Here is a 20,093-nt window from a genome sequence, read left to right on the forward strand (position 1 = left end):
AAACCATCATCACTTTAATGTCTTACACGTGTAGTTTAGTGATCGATGTACAAAGGAGCATATTAGGGAAGAAAGAAACACCTACTGCAAATTCCTTTTGGACTCTGGAGCTCTGCATAGTCCCTCAGATGTGTAGAAATTCTTGCTCACTTTGAAGAAGTGATGTAAAAATGAATCTGATTTGTGAATCTGTGTCACTAAAATTAATTTTATGTCAGTAGGTTGGAGGAAGAGGAGAGCTTTACATGCAGCAGGAGAAGTAAGGTACGGAGAGAAATTACTGGACCTTGTCCTTGAGCAGGGCTTCTCATCAAGGAGAAGAAAGAAGCAGCAAGTGCTGATTGTGATTGAGAAAGTGAAGATAAATGAAATCTCATGATAAAATAATTTAATTGGAGAAGTCTGGAAGAGGTTATTTTAAAATTGATTACAGAAAAGTGGATTTTTCCATCATGGCATATTCTGCCAGATTTAACTGTTCTTTCTGATGAGGCTTTGCTAATGTACTTGTGTGTGCATCTAGCAATAGTGCCTTCATGCAAATTCAAGGGAAATCTATGGAAGGGAGCAGGCCAAGTTGGACACAGAAACCTTAGGCCTGCCTGAAGTATCAGTTAGAGTGTTAAACATCAGGCAATACATGTAGGAGTGACATAAAGACTTAATTTTCTGGATAATCTAGATTAGAGATCATAAAATGGTTATCTGCAGACAGGCGTTCTTAGTTTTTGTATTCACAGGTTTGCATGGGTTTTGGTTTCTATTTTATTGAGAAGGTAAGATGACATGACAATGAAGTTACTGAAGAATTAATCCAGTAAATCTGGAACTTTGCTGTTAAAACGGTTCAAACACTTTCTGTCATCTACAGCTTTGTAGGTAGAATATTAGTTTTCACATTTTTCTCCGTCTTACCTCTCAGACTAAAAGTATTTAATTCCTGTTGTCCTTGAGGTCCAAGGTAGAAATTCGTATAAAAACATCTCCATTAACTCTTCTGTTTAACTCTTGACTGGCATATATATGTGAAAAGGTAGAAGACATAAATTTGTTGTCAAAATTGGGCTCTTCCACTTAATTCACCTGGAACTATTGTTTCCTTGCAATGTGGTCTTCAAGCTCTCCCCTCTCTCTCCCCCCTTCTTTTTTCCTCCAGTTTCGAATTTACAGCTCCTGATCTCTCTTACTGCTGCTTGCTGCAGCTGAGAAGGATAGTATGTTGAATCACTGCGTGCTATCTGTTCAAAAACCCAGCTTGTTCTTATGTCCCTGCATAAGTTTTCTTTCAAGTAACATGTCTAATATATATGTATGCATGAAATGTTGTTTTGTGAGGACTCTTTTCCCCGGTGCTCTTGTTTGGAAAAGGGATATATCCACAAGCGAGGGAAATGAGACGTCTCTTCAGTTTCTTGTTAATTATTCAGTGAGGGATTTTCTTGAGAAAGTGCAACCTGAACCTGTTGGTAAATTTTCCTTAAAGCTTTAACGTCAGGTCTTAAAAGAGCTTTATGTCTTCTATGTTGTATATCCTCATCCTCAGAGACTGAAGAGGAAAATGTTGCAACCTGTTCAAGAACCATTTAATCTCAACAGACTTTGCTAGAACCACATTACTCCTGTCACATTGTGCCCCCAAAATTGGAGCACTTTACCTAAAGAGGTTTATTACTTCTGTCTTCAGGGCTAGTAGCAAAGCCTCCTGGTTTTAAAAAAAGGGAAACCTGTCTGATTATTGTGTATGTCATGATCTCGGTGTAGAAGTGGAGGGAGAAGATGAGTAACCTTCCTCCATCCCTTCCCCTTGCAGGATCAGACCCTTTGGGAGCTGCATTTGGCTGCTTTTGGGAGGATAGAGAGATGTGGTGGGGACATCTGTGACACTGCAGCCTGCTCAGCTGGGCTTTCTAGCTGGAGAGCCCTTCAAAAAGACAAACAAATGCTTGCAGAGCAAATTACCACTTGAAAGGTATTTGACAAAATGGGCAGTTTCCTTCCATGTTTAGCGGCAGGAGGAGGTGGACAGCAGGGCTGGAAAACAGCTTTTCCAAGGGCAGGCTTCTCAGAGATCCCTCTGAGAAGGTGGGTGGCACAGAGAAACCTCCCTGGAAGTGACAAAAGAACCTTGAGGTTCCTAAATCACTTGAGTATTCCAGTGTTTAATGCTTCAATGGACCGTGTGTGTGTGTGTGTGTGTGTGTATAAATACTGTAGTTGATAATGCATATTATGTACACGGAGGGTGAAAAATAGTCTGTATTGAACTGGATGGATGAGACCTGGTTTGCTGCTGGTTATCTCTCCTGAGGGATAATGCTGCATGGATTCACAGTCTTTGAGTCTAGAATGGGCTTCCCTGGGTATAAATTTGGTGTAAAGTAATCAACTGCTTAATTACATTTATGAATTACTACTAAGCAGTTAAAGGTGTTTTGTCTTATGGAAAAGTGCTGTATATACTGTATACATCTTGGTGGATTTTCTACCAGGTAAATCAGCTGACTTTTTGCTGGGGTGTATGTAGTGTGCCAGCTCCAGTGCTCCTAACACACGGTGCTCTGCGTTGCCTTCGCAACTGGAAAATATGACTGCATCCAGTAGTTGCTCCCTGAAAGACTCTCGAGCGTGGTAAACTCTGCCTCAGGAATGTGGTGTATCTCTCATGTCTGAGACTTCGGCAAAGTTCTTGCAAAAATACTTTTTACTTTGATCAGATCAAGAATCATTGTTTGAGTAGCTCTGGTCTGGCAGCCCTGTCACAGCCTAGGATTTTCCTGGTCATTGCTGTTGTCTTATTGATTCGGTATTGGAAATTATGTTCAATATTGCAGGATGTATAAAGGATGCTGGCTATACTGTAGCCTTTGGGTAGATGAAATTTTATCAGTTCTTGAAATGTAATATAAAATGCTCGAAAAATGTGCTATACAAAAATTTTATCTGTTTAAAAATTACCCTCCCAGCCATTAGAGGAAGAAAAGTGGGGGAATGTGGATTGAGTGATGTAACTGTTGTAAAAATCTTTAAAAAAAAAAAAAAAAAAGAAAAGGGAAGAAAGGATTATCATCAAACAAAAGGATTTTTAGAAGTTATTTCCTCATCCAGACAGTACAGAATTCCCTAGGGGCAATTTTACTTCTAAAGTTACTTGTACAGGGCTTGCTAAATTGTTAGCAAATTCTTGTACAGACTATAACAATAAGCATCTGAAGAGGTGTTTTGAATGGAGAAGGGGACACATACCCTCTTGTATACATGACTGCTGAGCTTGATTTTGATCCACTTCTGCAGCCACAACTTCTTTTTTGCTGTCAGTGTATTTGTACTGTCACACGTCACAGGGCTTATGTTTGGTTTATGGCTTTATTATTAGCAGTGCTGCACAATCTGTATGCCAGAACATCTGGGGCATCGTGTAAATGCAGAGCATTCGCTGCAGTGTAGCATTAGAAGAAACCTAGATATTTAAGTAGGATTTGAGCTGGTTATCCAGCAGTGGCAAGAAAAGTATTCAACCTTACTGTTGCTGATATTGGCAGGTACATACATGTTAACGTCTGTAACAAAATTGAGTAGTCAACACTAATGGTGAAAGGTTCTTAATACATCAAGACTTCAAGGACTTCTTTATATATTTTAATATCCTCTGCTGCATTCCAGTTGATCATATCAATGCTTTTATTATGTACCATTATCTTCTCTGCTACAATTATCACTCCATTTTTTTGTCATGTACTTAAATGCTGCTCTCCTTTTCTCTTCTGAATTCATTTATTCAATGCAATGTTACGCTAGTCTTCACACGTAGTGATAAAGTATCTTCTCATAACTTGGGTTTTGCTTGAGAAAACTTTTTAAGATGCCTGGCAATGAAAGTGAATTACATTTCAGCCTTTTTGAATTCAGTTAATGTATAATGATCCTCACTTCAGAGGGCTGTGCTGAATTTTTGTCCAGCCTTTATCCAGATAGGCAGAGGATAAAAATGAATAGTGAAAGTATCAAGCAAGGGGGAGGAAAATGCACTTTACAGAATCAGAGAGTGGGTAATATTGGAAAGGATCACAGTGGGTCATTGATCCACCCTCCCTGCTCAAGTGGGATTGTCCTAGACCACATTGCACCAGGATTATGTCCACCTGGTTCTTGAATACCTCCTGTGAGAATGCTCCACGACCTCTCTGGGCAATCTGTTTCAGTGCTTGGTCACCTGCACAGTAAAGACATTTTTCCTTATGGTCAGGTGGAACTTCCTGTGCATCAGTTTCTGCCTGTTGCCTTTTGTCCTACTGCTTGCCTGGAAACATCCTCTGACACCATCTCTTCATATATTGATAGACATTGATGAGTTCCCCTCTCAGTTGTCTCTTCTGGAGGTGAACAGGCCTAGCTCTCTCAGCCTTTCCTTGTAGGAGAGGTGCTCCAATCCCTAAATCGTCTTTGTTGTGCTCTGTTGGACCTGTTTCAGGAGCTCCCTGTATTTCTTGTACTGGGGAGCCCAGAATGGGACACAGCACTCCAGGTGTGGACTCACAGCTCAGCGAGTTCTCTGTCCACCTCACTGTCCATTCATTCAGTCCTCACTTCCTGAGTTTGTCTATGAGGTTATTGTGGAAGACAGTGTGTTAAAAGCCTTGCTAAAGTCCAGGGAGATGATATCCATTGCTCTCCCCTCATCCGTCCAGATAGTTGTTTCATCATAGAAGGCAATTAATTCGGTCAAGTGTGAATCCATGCTGACTACTCCTGACCTTTCAAAGATGATCATGAGTGGCCTGGCTGTGGTGTCCACCAGCTCTGGCCGCACTCGTGAGTGTGTACCGACAGGGCCCATCCACTTGTGGAAGTCAAGTTTGCCTAGGTGTTCTCTACACCAATCCCTCTTGACCATGGAAAAGTCTTCTTCCAGCATTCCTATACCCCGGTCTCCTGGGTCAGAGATTATGTGCAAAAAAACCCAGAAAAATGAAATTTCCCTTGTTTTCCCTATGTCTGTTTACATTTCCTGTTGAAGAAACGTAATTGCTCATGTAGTGCCTTCATACTCTGGGAGAGCAAATTTTATTTCTAAAACAGATTTAGTAATTTGCAAATGCATCCAAACTATAAGCAGTGCCTATACTGTCTTATTGTAAATAGTATCTTATATTGGAGTAACTTTTTCTTAGCTTGGATACTTGTTGGCTTTTACAGATAATATCCAAGACTTTTTTAACAGAAAAAGCTTATCAAAATATTTTGGCTGAGAAGGTGTATTTTCTGGGTTTTGTAGTACATAATACACAAGTAGAAGAGAAACTATTTGCAGTATGGTGAAACAATACTTTGGTGGAGGAAATCAGTAGCATGATTAGTTTTAGAAACTTTTGCATTGAGGATTTATCTTCTGCTCTATATGTTGCATTTTTGTGTGTATATTTTTTTTCCCCCAAACAAACCAGGATAGTTATTTTTACTTCAGCTTTACTTTTGTGGTTTGTTTGTTGTTTTGTTTTTAATCTGTGAGAATGATAGTCATGCGAAAGTCTGTATCTCTGTGTGAAAGGGTTGTGTGTGTACATAAAAGCATTTTAAAATTCGTGGACACTGGGTTGGTCGCAAAGAAATAAGTAATTTTGAGTCCTCAGAAGCTCTGAAATAGAGATGTCCCTTTCAGAATGTTTCCAGCTAGTTTCCAGGGAAGAACAGCATGAAGACTAGATAGTGGATGGCATGTTTTTTACTTGCTGTTGGTTAGCCAAGCTCAGTGCCAGTATTTGTTGTTGCTGTAATGCAAGATAAAAGTTGCAGTGTCTATTTGACTGGATTTAGATGAGATTTTAGGAAGAAATTAATCACTGTGAGGGTGGTGAGGCACTGGAACAGGTTGCCAGGAGAAGCTGTGGACGCCCCATTCCTGGAAGTGTTCAAGGCCGCGCTGGATGGGGCTTTGAGTAACCTGGTCTAGTAGAAGGTGTCCCTGCCCATGGCAGGGGGGTGGGACTAGGTGATCCCTTCCAACTCAAACCATTCTGTGATTTTGTTCTGAGCAAAACAGATGCTTTTGCTGAGATTACCTGGCAAGGAATGAACCTAGTGAGCAAGTACTTTCTTCCTTTCTACCCTTCTTTCTCTATCACACCTCTTTTGGGGAGAAAATCTGAAGTTACTCAGCTGGGTAGGAAAAGAACTACTTCCCACATTTTTTTTTCAATGTATTTAGATCATACAGGGCTGCTAAGGTCAGCGAAAATAGCAGTAAACTTTGAAACAGAAGTCTGACTTTTACTTTAAAATTTGCTTTTTAAAAAAAATTACTTTTAAAATCAATCATAAAGATTCATTTTGAGATTCAAGGAAACCAAAAGTATGTTTCATTTTTGCTGGATCTCAGTCACAGTGAACAAGTACTTAACCAGAAGACTCACAGCCTATATGTGGTGATTCAGTTTGCAGTAAGAGGGCGAGAAGACAGTTATATTTCTAAGATGTACCTGACTTGAGTAGATAAGCGTGTTGTATTTAAGTTCCTTGAAAAAAACCTCACCTGTTTTCTGTACAAATAACTCTGTTTTCTTCCTGTCAATCTGAAATAGTGTAGTAGCACTTACTTGCAACCTGTCATTTTGAATAATATTTTCAAATTACTTGGCTATGCTATAAGGGAGGATGTTTCTGCTCCATGAATGTATGTTACAGGTGGAGAGACTTGCATATTCTCTTCTTCCTTCCATTGCTTTCCATTCCCATGTACTTTCTTCCACTACAGAATGTGGGCATGTGTTGATCAAATCACAAGAGGTTCAGATTACAATTGGCTCTTTAGGACAGCCCTAGCACATCAGTTGTCTGATTCTTTTGATGGGCAGAGTCTGATAAAGATCAGTCCAAGGACAGGTGAGTAGTAGGAAGATGAATGTGGAGCAGGAGGGGAAAATGGGATGTGAAAAACCACAAAATGGCTCTGCTTCTATAGTTCTGTACTTGGACAGGGAGCAGTCTTGCATGTTGAAATGTCTTGAAAGATACCAAGATAACTCCTTGCAGTAGCAAGTTACTTACTGTCATTAGGCAATAATTTTGGTGCAGATGCAGTACAGTTGCTGACAATTTTTTCCTTTTTTTTTTCCTTCTGCAGATATTCCTGAAATACCAGAAAGCATCTCATTCTGCAGAGCACTACAGGTAGCAGATTTCAGTGGCAATCCACTGACTAGGTAACTTCACCTTCTTCTTAGTACATGACACACCAGAATTGCAATCTTGCTGTAACAATTACAATTTTAAATAAGCCCTTAAAAATTGTGACCTAGGCTCTCTGTGTAATATTGCCAACAGTGTTTGTCTCTGGCAGGCACTGCAGCAAAAGTTCAGATTAAAAAAGTGATGTGCATCTTTCCTTGGGAGGGGATGAAATTTGTTAGCCAACCAGAAAAATCTGATTGGGTAAATCTGATTGTCTATAAAATGATTTTCATTCCTTTCCTTAAATGCATAGGAAAACCATGTTAAGGCTCGGGAAAGATAAAGCAATGGCTAGAACAAATACATTGGCACAAACCCAGGTGCCTGATGATTTGGAATAGACTTTAGATCAGCTGCTGCAGATAATGGCTTTTACTAATGATTAAAGAATGGACTAGCATTTCATCACCCTCCCATCAATTGGGACACAGTGACATGCAGTAACATGAGGCAGAAATGCACTGTGTATGTCGGTGACTGCTCTGTCTGCTGCCAGCCTTCGTTCTGATGAGCTGATGTTTGGAGCCTATGCACACTTTTAGTGTGGAAGAGGAGTTTTGTTTACATTTCTCTGTTCAATTTGCTGAAGAACTTGGAATTTTTCTCTTAAAGTGGGGGTGGAGGTGGCAAGGAAGAGGTGGTCTCCTGGTTAAAGCCTTTGAATACTATTGGGAGAACTGTTTCTTGAACCAGCCATTGCCACAGAGCTCCTTTGTGATGCCGAGCAAGTCACATAAGCCAGAGTGCTTGCAGTGGGTGCTCACTGACCTGCTTTGCTTTGTACTGAGATGGCCAGATACTTGCAGGGTTAGCTGGCTGGCTGGGCTGCTGCAGTGCTAACAAACAGGAGTCTGTAATAGCTTAAGCTGCTCCAGTGGTTTTGCAAGGCTGCTTCTCCCACATGTGCAGTTCAGATTCTTCAGAAGTGTGCTTTGAATATTGCCCATAGTGCCTCCTAAGTTCTCTGAAAGTCACATCGCTGAGTGTTAAAGGGACACTTGTGATCTTAATCCCTGTGGCTCTGTAGCCTATTTATATAGTGAGGATAATAATACCACAAAAATCTGGCAAAGCAAACTGGGGCTGAACTGATGTTTAGATACACAAGTGGTGAGGGTCACTGAGCAGCTTTTTTCCAGGCATCAGTTGCAGTGTATAAAGCTCAGAGCTGTGTCTCATGGTATTGAAATCAAAATTGTCAGCAGTAGTGTTCTAGTTATCTTTCTTCATTCTGTGTGCTCAGTAAGGCCTGAGGCCTGAGTAATGTGTTTCCTTAAACAATAGTAATGCACAGCTACAGCTTCGTGGAATTCACAAGAGTTTTTCAGTGGTGTTGAAATAGATCTCGTAACTCTTTGTTGGCAATTTAAGGGAATTCTAAAACTTCTTGATAAAGTGGCTCCAAAGCGTATGCATGTCCTGGAAAACATCAGTCCAAGCAGTTTAGTAAGTTAGAAAGCACACATTCCAGAAACTGTTTACATATGGTTGTCAGGTCTTTCTGTGATGAGATCCAGAATTTCAGTTTTACCTATATAATAGCATGTCAGTTTTGGCACTGATTTGCTCAGGCAAAAATAAAAAAAAAAAAAAAAGTGGGAAAGTCAAATAGTTATTTTTGTGTAATATTCTGGAGCTTTATTTTAGCCATTGATTCTTGTCCTTATTTCTCTAAGCTTAAAAGCCAGTCGGAAATCTTTGCAATGTCCTACCACTAATACAGTATGTTACCTCAGTGTCAAATCACTGATGAAACTGGAGCATTAAACGTGGATGGCAGACCATTTTTCCAGTTGTTTTCAAATTATTTCAGGTTTATTATTTATATCAGTAAAAAGCTGATGCATTTATTTATAGGTATTTATTTATAGATATTTATACATATATATAGATTTATTATAGATACGGAAGTCCACTGCATGCTATAGATAGAATAGTTCTAGTTGGAAGGGACCTACAATAATCATTGAGTCCAGCTACCTGTTAACATCAGGGGTGAGCAAAAGACAACCAAACCATTTAACTCGACTCCTAAACTTATTAGAGTCTAAATAATAATGAATGGTTCCAGTGGAGCTCACCTTTTGAAGATAATGAGCATCTTCTGTTGATAAGGTCCAGAATGTGAAGCAGTGCAGTACAGAATTGGTCACATGAAAATTCCCTCCTGCCCCACATTGTAATTTGCCTTTTTCCTTCTCCCCATCCCCACTCTGCAGAGTTGTATTTGCCTGTAGGTGTGACTCCATTTGGCAAGTTGCCTGCAGGTCTTACCGTGTGCCTTGAGCTGGGTGATGGGGAGAGCAGGAACCAAACCAAATGCTACAGCTTCATCTTTGGTTATATGCCCTGGGGGTCTAGCAGAAGTTGAGCGGCTGGGCCAGGGGCTTCTGCTCCTTTACCTCGTTGGCCCCTTTACCTCATCCTGTCTCTTGTGCAACTGCAAACTGAGCTTCTTGGTAGAGACAGTGAGCAGCAAGTAGCACAGGAACCCCTTAGTGTGAGGGAACAGGGAGCCACGCTTTGCAGAAGACCAACTGGGTGATGGACCTAAAGGCTTTGGGAATTTTGGAAGTGTTTTGCATATGATTGCATTTTATAGTGTGAGAAGGGGGGATTAACATGCTGTTGTGTTGTGAACCAGTAAATGTGAAATGCTGTAACAGCAGAACATTGTCTTCGTAGTGAACAGAATGTTTCTTCAAAAAAGCAGCAGTTGAAGAGCAGCCTAGCAGCTAATACAAAATGGCCATGCTATAAGCATGTATGTAACTGGAGCCTGAATAAAAATAAAATTTAATCATTTTACCATTTGATTATACAGAAAAATAACAGTAAAAAAAATTTGGCTGCCTTTTTTTTTAATGTGTTTGATTTTATTTTTCAGTGTTGTAAAAATGCTTAAAATGTTCTCAAGCCATATAGCTTTTTGAAGTTGCAAATTGGGTGCAGGGCAGAGAGTGGTGTATCACCTCTTCTTTGACACAGAATAAATTTTAACGCCTCTAAACCATGGGGATTTTTTAATGATCCTTAGAATTTTCTGAGACTCATGCTGGAATCTGGGTATTCCTCCCTCTGTGTGTACTTGCTAAATAAAGTGTTATTCACATGAATGTGAATACTTCTGGAAGTCCTTGATTTGAATTAATATCTCCATAGGTTGCCTGAAAGCTTTCCTGAATTGCAGAATCTAACGTGTCTTTCAGTAAATGACATCTCTCTGCAAGCACTACCTGAAAACATTGGGAAGTAAGTCCTTTACACTTTATTATTTTAAATTTATTTTTTCTTTATTATTACATTTATTGTATGAATGACTTGCATAATTGTATTTAATACACCTATAAAATTATTTACAGGTCTATCTTTATTTTTTCCATTCTTTCAAGTTGGAGGGATCGGTTTAAAAAAACCTTAAAACATGGCATTTTCACTTGGCATTCTCAGGCTAATGCAGAATCTAAAGTGTGTATGTGTATGGTTCAACTCTGTTCTCTAGGATTTAAAATAACTTGTAATTTTAGATGCAAAATTAATTTGGTGTTTTGTCATGCCGACCTGACCTTTTGCTTTTCTAAGTAGACCATTGATCCATTATTGTGAACATGTCAGATGGCTTGCAGCTTAGCTCAAAACCAGGCAATTGCTGGCACAGGAACAGATGGGTAAAAGCTGGCTGTGATCAGGATGGAAATTAGAAGGTTCCTAACTAGCTATGGGAGCAGTCTGGTTTTGAAAAAAACTCCAGTGGGAGCTGTGGAAATGAGAAGTCATAGAACAGCTCTTAAGATGAAATTTTATAAGCTTTTAAGATGTTTGTTCACTCTGGAAAGTAGAGTAGTGTTGAAAGGACAGACTTTCAAAGTGGGAACACATGGAAAGTGAACAATGTTTATTTGTCTCTTTTTGACTGAAATAATATCCACACTTGCAGAAGGGAAATCTCTTTCCCCTTAGCTGAGAGAAGGGTATCTCTTCCAATTTGAAGGAGTAGTAGTAATTCCATGTCTCCTCACTTAAATGTATGAGAATGACTGACTGTGCTGATTCAGCTTAAAGGCTCATCTAGCCCACCTTCCTTCTGCAGTTGCAGTAAGTAGATGCCTAGTGAGGATTCAGAAGAAAAGTGTGTGTTTGATGATTCTTCTTTCCATTCCCTGTTTCTGGTTCATAGGATTTCCTGAGCTTTGGGTTTTGGTTTGTCTAATTGATAGACCATAATGAATCTCTTTCATGTACTTGTCCAGTTTCTCCTTAGGCATGCGTAGACATCTTTAGTATCCTCCCCTGGCAAATAGCTGCACATATCTATTACCCATTGCAATGGTTTGATATTAGTTCAATAAAATCCAGATGTTTCTAAACAGAGGAGTCCTGCAGAAAGTATCTTAATAATACGAGCTCCTGCAATGTAGTCAAGTTCAGACTGGCATTACTTTAGCCACTTCCCATGGATATGAAAGCTGTCAGCTGGCACCATGCCAGCTGCAACAGAAGTGGAAAATGTCTTTTGAAACCTCCCACAAGCACTAACTGGTACAGATAATGTATGCCCAGTGACTAGGGCAGAGTCTTATCTAAAAATTGCATGGACCAGGACTTCTGTGACATTCTTCCTTCACTATAAAAGTTCACAAAACTTTTTGTGCAGCTTTTTCAGCAGTGGCAGCTAAGAAAAGGCCTGTTCAGGCTTTGCATTTACTGAAAATCAAGGCAAAAAATTTGGGATCCTGCCTGATTCTGAAAATAAATACAAGAAACATGACGAGCACGATTCCCAAAAGCATGGTGTGGACCGCTGCTCTGCAGACAGTAGCTACAGGAAGATTGTTGGCTTCCTTGAGAGCTCACTGGCTGTGGTGGCTCTGGCATATTGCTTGTCCTGCCTCTCATTTGGTAGTGTGAGTGGTGATAGCCTCTGTTTTGGAGCAGATGACTGGAAACAAGTATGGTTAAAATGGGGATACCAGAATTTGTAGAGCTATTTATAGAGATCATGTGTGGAGCTGTGCAAGAAAGAAAAGTAAAAATTTGCCTCATACTGATCCTAAGCAGTTCATGGAAGTGTTGTGATACTATTTCAGCGTGAGCTCTTGCAGAACAGAGCAATGCAACCCATCCTTCCTCAAAGTCAGGATCTGATCCTCAATATTGAAGTCAAAAATCTGGGGTCCTCCCTTGTGTTGGGAAGAGCCACAAGCTTGTCTTGGTGAATTCTCCTGGAGAGACATACTTTTATTCAAGTCTGACAGGCGTGCTTTGATCTGGGAAGTGTTCCCACGTTAGTTGTTTGGAATGTGAATATTGTATTTTTACAAAAACACTTTAATCTCATTAGTAGAAATTTTTATTATCAGGTTTATATTTAAAGAAGCAGAGACAAATATGTGGGGCTGTTGTTTTTGCATCATCAGGTATTCAAAATAGGTGGGAACATGTTGGGAAGTCAACAGGAAGTTTGGACTGAACATGCGTAGTTTCCAACTAAGAAAAATGATAATGTTGCAAGAGGGAAACTCATGGGGTGTCCACCCAAAATGTAACTGTTCCTGAAGTCTGTTGAGGAATGTCCAACAGAGAGATTCTGTCTGTGATACCAACTGGAAGTTATTGAGAGGTCTTATTTGTAGTGAACTGGAGCTGCAACCTGAAGTCCTTACAGATCACTTCTGAGAGTGACTTTTACTGATTTTTTAGCATTAGATCTATAAGTAAGAGATTTACTTTTTTTCAGTCTGGCTACCAACAAATGCAACTTTCCTGTTTTAGTTGGCAAAATTTTCATCATTTATTGCAAATGAATTTGATGGTGCTGCCAGTCACCTTGTATTTGGTAAAAGTAGTGAAATGCTCTGTGGCTTCTCCAAAGGTAAAAACCACAAACTGGTACTCGTTGTTCCCCTCCTTTGTTCTTTTTCATCTGCTGGGACCCCAAAAGGTGTTTGGATATGTTTGCAAATGCCTTATTGGAGCTTCAGTCTGCTTTGAGTAATAATGCATGTTGTTATTTGATTGAATAGGCTGCACCTATGTGCTCCATATGACATCTATCAAATAGTGAGCAAACAAATATATATACTAGTGTTTTATTCTACTATGGTTAGGCTTGTTTGGGGAAAAATTTGAAGTCCCTGTACTTGCTGCAGGTCTTCTGACCACTAGAGTATGTGGAACCTTGGGGAAGTGCTTTCTTACGGTCTTATAGTGCTGTCTAGGAAGCTGCCTAGTACAGCCAGTGAAATCTCTAACTCATCTTCATGTAGTACAGTGATCAGAATGTACTTAGTGTCTTTTTTTTTTTTTTTTTTTTAGCGACCTACTTACACTCTTGTTGCAATGCAAATTTGCCTTACTGTCTTAAATGGGGAAAGCAGCAAAAGCAATGGCAAATCTTTTACAAACGGCAGTACTTTAATGTTAGTAAGAAAGTTCTTACTAATGGCAGATAATAGACTTGAATTGCCTTGCGGTGAACCCTTAGAGGAAGTGTGTCTTCCACGTGAATTCAGGTATCCAGTCTGTTTTTCCCATGGTCTGATGTATGAGTGCCAGTGTTCAGCTTCACTGTCCCAGGCCAGTGTTTGAACTTGCTCAAACTACTCATATGTAGAGTTCTGTCAGTACTTTTACTGTGCTGTTAAGAATTCTTCTGTGCAGACCTTCTGTATTTTTATTTTCTTTTGTATTGCCAAAAGGAGTATTTTTAAGGGTTACGACTGGATGTTTGAAGAACATAGGCAAGGCCTTCCTTGAACCTTTTTCTTTCTTCTTGCTTATGAATAGCCATGCTCCGAGTATATAAACTTTTCTTACTCTGTGTGACCACTTCAGTCTGCTTTTCTGGCACTGTTACTTGCGCTGTTTTTTTTCTTGCTGGATTAAACCTACTTCTTTTAGGCTCATGCGTTGTTTCAGGGCTTTCTAGAAAGATTTGTGACGGACTGCCTTAGGACTGGATAACAGACTAGATATCCTGATATTATCAGCACTGCTTTTTGTGTTTTTCTGTGATTTGTGTTCTCTTAACTCGTGGTTCGGTTGCTATCTGGAGTAAAACAGTGAATGCCAATGCATGGGAGATACTTAACCTAGTAATTAGGTGGGTGCAGCTTGGAGCAGGACTTGTCCTGTTGGCTAGCTGAACCATTTGGAGAAACAAGTTACACCATTTAAGCTGTGAGTAGGAGTGTCTTTTGCAGCCTTTCTCCATCTTAATGAGAGCAGGTCTAATTTCCTTGCCTATTCTGCAGGGCTGTCTGTGTCTAGAGCTGCCCAACAAGCAGGCATAACCTGTTCCTCCCAGCATGGGTAACATTTAGGAATTTCCCCTTGCTTCTAGGATTATTTTTCTTCAATACTTCCCTATTCATGTAGCACTCAAAACACAGGGGATGACTTTTTCCTGAAATTGAAAAATCAGAGTATTTGTACGTAAGGGGATTTGAAAAAATTGGGATGTGAGGCTTCCTAGGGCATGTCTTACAGTAATAGCATGAATATTCTGATGCCCAGCACCTTTCTTATACATATGTGTTCATTCTGTAGTGCTGGCTTCAGCCCACTGTAATATTGGCTTTTTTACCAGTAAAGATTGATGATTTTAGAGATCTGCGTAGTGCTCTTACAGCTTAATGTCTGGAAAGAGAAGAGAGATTGTGTCAGCTTTGTATGTTTATGATTTATTTGTGGTTCTTAGGCTTGAATGAGATCCATGTACCTTCTTTGGAAAGCTTTTTATGTATCTCTAATGTTTAATCTAGCGTTGGACTCTCAGAACAGAGCATCATGAGGAATTGGCCTTAGCTGGAAAAACAGTCCTGTCAGCATGAAATACATACTTGAAAAAGACAGTTATCTGTCACATTCTGTAGGGGTAGCAAAATCACCTAATTTCTTCAGTGGCTGAAGCAATGGGCAGAACTTTACTAGTGTGCTTTAAATTATGATTTAAGACCTGCTGCCCACTGGCACACCGGACATCTAACTCCTACCCAGTTTTTAGCTTTCACCATTTTTTAGCAGTCTTGTCTGTGCCTGGGAAAGATAAAGATTGCCAGATTACTTTTTTTATTTTTGATATTAAGCTTTAAAGTAAGAGATTATTCATGACTTGCAGGTAGGGTATTTTGAAAGTTCCCTACATGGCAGATGAAAAAGGATTTCCTCCACCATACGCAATCTTTATTATTCCCCTGAAAATGTACAGATGTTCTCCTACTTGGACATGATCTCAAAATCCTGAAGATTCAACAAAAGATCACAGAAATGTAATGATTTGTAGTATCCCCATCATTCACAGTCTCCCTCTCCCCGCCCTTCCTTTTTTTTTTTAAGACAGCTGCACAGTCTGTGATGCAAGAAAGTAGGATAGCTTTATTTTAGCTTCAGAAACTTCTGATGTGGGGAGGGGTGAATTTCTTTAGATGTGAAGGATATTCTGATGCTGCTGACTGATGAGTCTGGTTTACCCCCAAGCTGCAAGCAGGCTGAATGGATCTGTGGACCCTTACTACTGAAAGGGAATTACCAGGTAAGCAGAGATATTTTTCCTCTTAACATTTGCAGCTAGCAGGTAGAATGCTGAAATAGGCATTTCATTATGAAAGTGAACATAATGAAAAGAATAGAACAAATGTGCCTGCGCTTAGGAGCATTGTTTTGCAGGAGGATTTGTTACAGGCATGCTTTTCAACAGTTGTGGAACCACAAATACCCAGAGATTTCGTATTAGTCACTGAGGGTGGTGGTTTTACGTATATATGTTTAATTCTAGAGGTTTTGAAGTTTTCAGCAGTTTCTGAACCAGAATTTCTAATATTGATCATAGAAGAAGTAGCTGGAGAATAAAAGGCAAGGGTGAATCTTCAAAGGCAAGGGTGACCTGCTTAATACAGATGGTCCAGAAGCCGATCAGAATGGCAATCCTTAGAATGGATTCCTGGGCCAGTCCATAACTGTGTTTTTCTTAGTGTATGCCTGGATGTCTCAAGTGTAGATTATGCATCTGGGAGCATCAAACAGAATGGAAAATGTTCTTAAAATTGTGTGGAACAAGACAATGTAGTTGTCTTTTCAGGTTTAGCATAATAATGTCTGATTAACATAAAGTCTTACATGATACAACAGAAGTGATGGGGAGGCTTATCTCACAAATACGTAGAAGGAGGACTATGTGTAGGTGGTCTGGCTAGGCTGATATAAATAGTATTAAAAACTCCTACTGTGGCTTAACTGAATTTAGCATGGCAAGAAATATTTACAGAGTTTGAGTAGGTAGAGAATTCAGTGTTAATCACAGCTGGTTGGTAAATGACAAAACTGAATGTTAAGAACGCGGAAGTTTATTTCAGGAACACTAGCAATGTCGTAGTGAATGCAGTGCCAGCTGGCCTTTAAATAAGAGATGTTGCATCCTGTATGTTACACAAGAAAAAATATTTAACATATATTTAACAATATTTTTTAAAAGTGAAATAATTCCATTTTTATTGAAGTTGTTGAAGATTGATGTTGCATGAGTGGAAGATATTTTAAAAATGAAATTTTGTGGTAATAGTGAATTTGTTTAGCCTTCCCAATCCATTTCAATAATCTTGATAAGCAAATAAGAGGGTGTTTGGTTAAAACATTCAAAAGTGAACAGGATGAGCTGTAATTACAAATCTCTCTTTTCTTCTTAATGATGCCTTTGAAATTCATAGGAAGTTCAGTGTTCCTGTCCATTTTTTGGTCTTGTTGCCATGCATGAGGGACTGAGTAAAACTGATCTCAGCAACTTGAAAGCCAAGCTTAAGTAGAAAACTAATCTTAATTAGCAACTTAGACTATCTTTGTAACATATTTAGGGACTTCCTTGGCCATAAACTGTAGAATTTTATTTCTAAAATTTGAATGTGACTTGTACTACTGGCCATGTATTGAGGCTTTCCCTCAGTTAGTGGCTGGTAAGATATTTATACTTTTTTATCCTGTTTTCACTTTTGGAAGACATGTAGCTTTTTATGAGCCAGTTAACGGTATTGACAATTCAATCCAAGTAACTCAGTAACTCACTATGCAAATGCACTTTTCTCTGACTCTCAATGTCTGTGCTAAGTCTAGGAGGACAAAATTATCAACTTTACTTTTTTGGTCCCTATTTAAAATCAGTCTTCAGAAGGAGTATTTCCCCACCCTAATTTGTGTCCTGTTCTCCCAGCTCTGTAGAAAATGACAAGTGTTAAGAACGTAATCCTTAATTTCAGATTTTGTTACAAGAATTATTACTAGAATGCTGTTCTGCTTATCAAGCTCTAGAAGTAGACTGCTAAGGAAAGCCTCATGACTTTCCCCTGAATGTTATACACTTAAATTTGAGAGGAAAGAATAATGTTTAATTTAGATACAAGTTACATGAAGTTACTTTGCTTCCAAAGAAAAGGAGGAGGAGGAAAGCTTTCAAAGATATTTCTGGATGGTCTTTAACAGTACTGGCGAGACATAATAACAGTTTCATCAAAACCAAATCTAGTTACTTTGCTTTCTAGTTGCTTTTCCAGCTTCCCTTATATTCCAAGGTAGAACCGCAGGACTTCATGTGTGTGAAGATCAGTTTGTTTTGAAATAAGGAAGTGCTCTCAATTAGGAAATTAATACTTCATGTAATTTCCAGCTCATGTAAGAATTTCTGGCATTCAGTACCTAAGAATCTGCATAAATCGCTCTTCCCTGTGGTATGGTGTGGGCAGAAGGTCTCTTTTTCAATTCTGTCAGATTAGTTTTGCAAAAGTTCATCAGTGCTCTTTTTTGTCATTCACAATGTAAAACAAGTTTCTATGAGCAAAGGGTAACAAAGGCAGGACTGTTGTACTATTTGTAGGTTACCATATAATGGATATGAATTCCAAGGTTCTTTCATGGTAACTTTGTCTAATAATTTGCCAGCATTATGCAGTAGTCGGAAGCAAAATAAGCATGTAGTGTTGAACCTTTTAAGAAGGTGAGAAAAATGCATGCCTGGAGCATATAGACCACAAACTACATGGTTATGTGTCAAGAGACCCTTAGTAATTTCTGGAAGCATAATCCTTCCCTATATGGCAAATACTGCTTTAAATTACACCAAAAATCCACATGGAGCTGGTTGCTGGTTGTTAGACACGGGGAAGATGCGTTGCTGGCAGGTATAGTAACTGTGGGTGAAATACGGCAGATTCAGGGAAGAACTGAGGTGGTAGTTAACTCTGGAAAGGGGTACATGCTACAGGAGCTCTTGAAACAATCCAACTTCAGGCATCTAATTTGATAGAATGGGTTGGATTGGTTGGATGGGACCTTCAGAAATCATCTAATCCAGCCCTTCTTTTGTGGGCAGAAACATCTTGCATTAGATCTGGTTGCTCAAAGCCCTGTACTGTCTGACCTTGGTTTCTAGGGAGGAGGCATCTGCAACTTGTCTGGGTGTCCTGTTAGTGTCTCACTGCCCTCATTGTAAAAAAATTCTTCTCCAGACTGAACAATGCCAACTCTCTGAGTCTGTCCTCACAGGAGAGGTGCTTCAGTCCTCTCACCATTTTTGTGCCCTCCTCGGGACCTGCTCCAGCGGGACTGTGTCTTTCCAGTGCAGGGGCCCTTGGAGCTGGATGCAGTGCTCCAGGTGGGGTCTCACCAGTGCAGAGTAGAGTCACTTCCCTCGACCTGCTGGCCACACTTTTTTTATGCAGACCAGGATGATATGGTTGATGTAGGCTTGGGAGTTTGGAGATTTGGTCTTTACAGGGTCTGTGTGCAGTTGAGGAAACAGTCAAGAAAGAAGAGAAACAGGCTTCGTTTGGGTGTGACTTGGAACAGGAGCCTACCTACCCTGTTCCAAGTCCAAAGGTATATGCTGCACCTTCAAATACTTACAGTCTGAGTAAGTGGTATTTTGAGAGCTGGCTAGTTATTGATTAACCCTGTCATTTTCTTGGGGAATAAAAGCTGCTAAGCATCGGGTTCTCAGTGCATTGTTGATCTGCAGCTAGAAGCCTTGTGGGATGGGAGTAGCTTACTAGGATTCTGTTGCAGTGGGGATACTGCAACACGCATATATCAAACCAGGAGTCCCGTGGAAAGGAAATATATATGGACAGACAGATTCTTGCTAGATGTTTCAGAGGTGTTTATTTCTCCAGCCGCAAGGCCGGGGCTCTGCCGAGGAACTGTTCAATCACGGGACCAAGGGTCCTTCTGCCCGCGCAGGGAACACAAACCAACCAATGGGAACGAGGCTGAGCAGGGGCAGGGAATCCCCGTGTCTGTGCCCTCAGGGCCCCTCTCCCAGGGCTACATGGCAGGGGAGGGACCCCAACACCTCACCCGTTTTATTTTAATAAAAGGAGAATGAAAACAACTGGATAAACATAACAAGAACAGTTTCAAGACAAAACAAGCCACCCTCCTGAGTCTTTAAATGTCCAAACAGATTCTGTGGAACATCTTAGGGCTGACAGAAGGGAGACAGAACTCTCTGAGCATGCTTTGTGGGGAAACTGAGGCAGGAGAGGGTTTAACTTCTTCCCTCCCCCTTTTCATCCCCCACTCGGCATTGGAAAGGGATTTTTGGGGAAACAATTGGCAAAAGCATGGTTTTGTGGGGGAAACCATGGGTGAAAAAACGGATTGGGAATACACTGGGAGTAATAGGACATAGGGTAAAAGGGAAAGGTGGGATTAGGAAAGGGAGACTGTAGGGGGGTTTTACAGTAGAGATACTGTCTAACATGACTACGATTTTTTGCATATATACTGCCTTTTACAGGAACACCATCAGGCCCAGTGACCTGCGATGCTTGTAACCGTTTTCTACCTCGTATAATTTTAAATTCCACCACCTCTCCATCTCCCAA

At 40.0% G+C, this 20,093-nt stretch overlaps 1 protein-coding gene across 7 annotated transcripts in view; it reads left to right on the plus strand.

Moving 5' to 3' along the window:
* LRRC1 (leucine rich repeat containing 1) overlaps positions 1-20,093 on the plus strand; it is a 100,281-nt gene that overhangs the window by 22,325 nt on the left and 57,863 nt on the right. For all 7 annotated transcript variants that reach the window (XM_042016814.1, XM_042016816.1, XM_042016815.1 and 4 more), the window contains exons 3-4: positions 7,118-7,196; positions 10,387-10,476. In XM_042016814.1, the coding sequence (XP_041872748.1) occupies positions 7,118-7,196; positions 10,387-10,476 (169 nt within the window). The remainder of the gene's footprint in view (positions 1-7,117; positions 7,197-10,386; positions 10,477-20,093) is intronic.

The sequence above is a fragment of the Corvus kubaryi genome, unplaced genomic scaffold (assembly GCF_017639235.1).
Source record: "Corvus kubaryi isolate FWS band 111438036 unplaced genomic scaffold, C.kubaryi_AGA036_p1.0 split3-73, whole genome shotgun sequence".
NCBI lineage: Eukaryota > Metazoa > Chordata > Aves > Passeriformes > Corvidae > Corvus > Corvus kubaryi.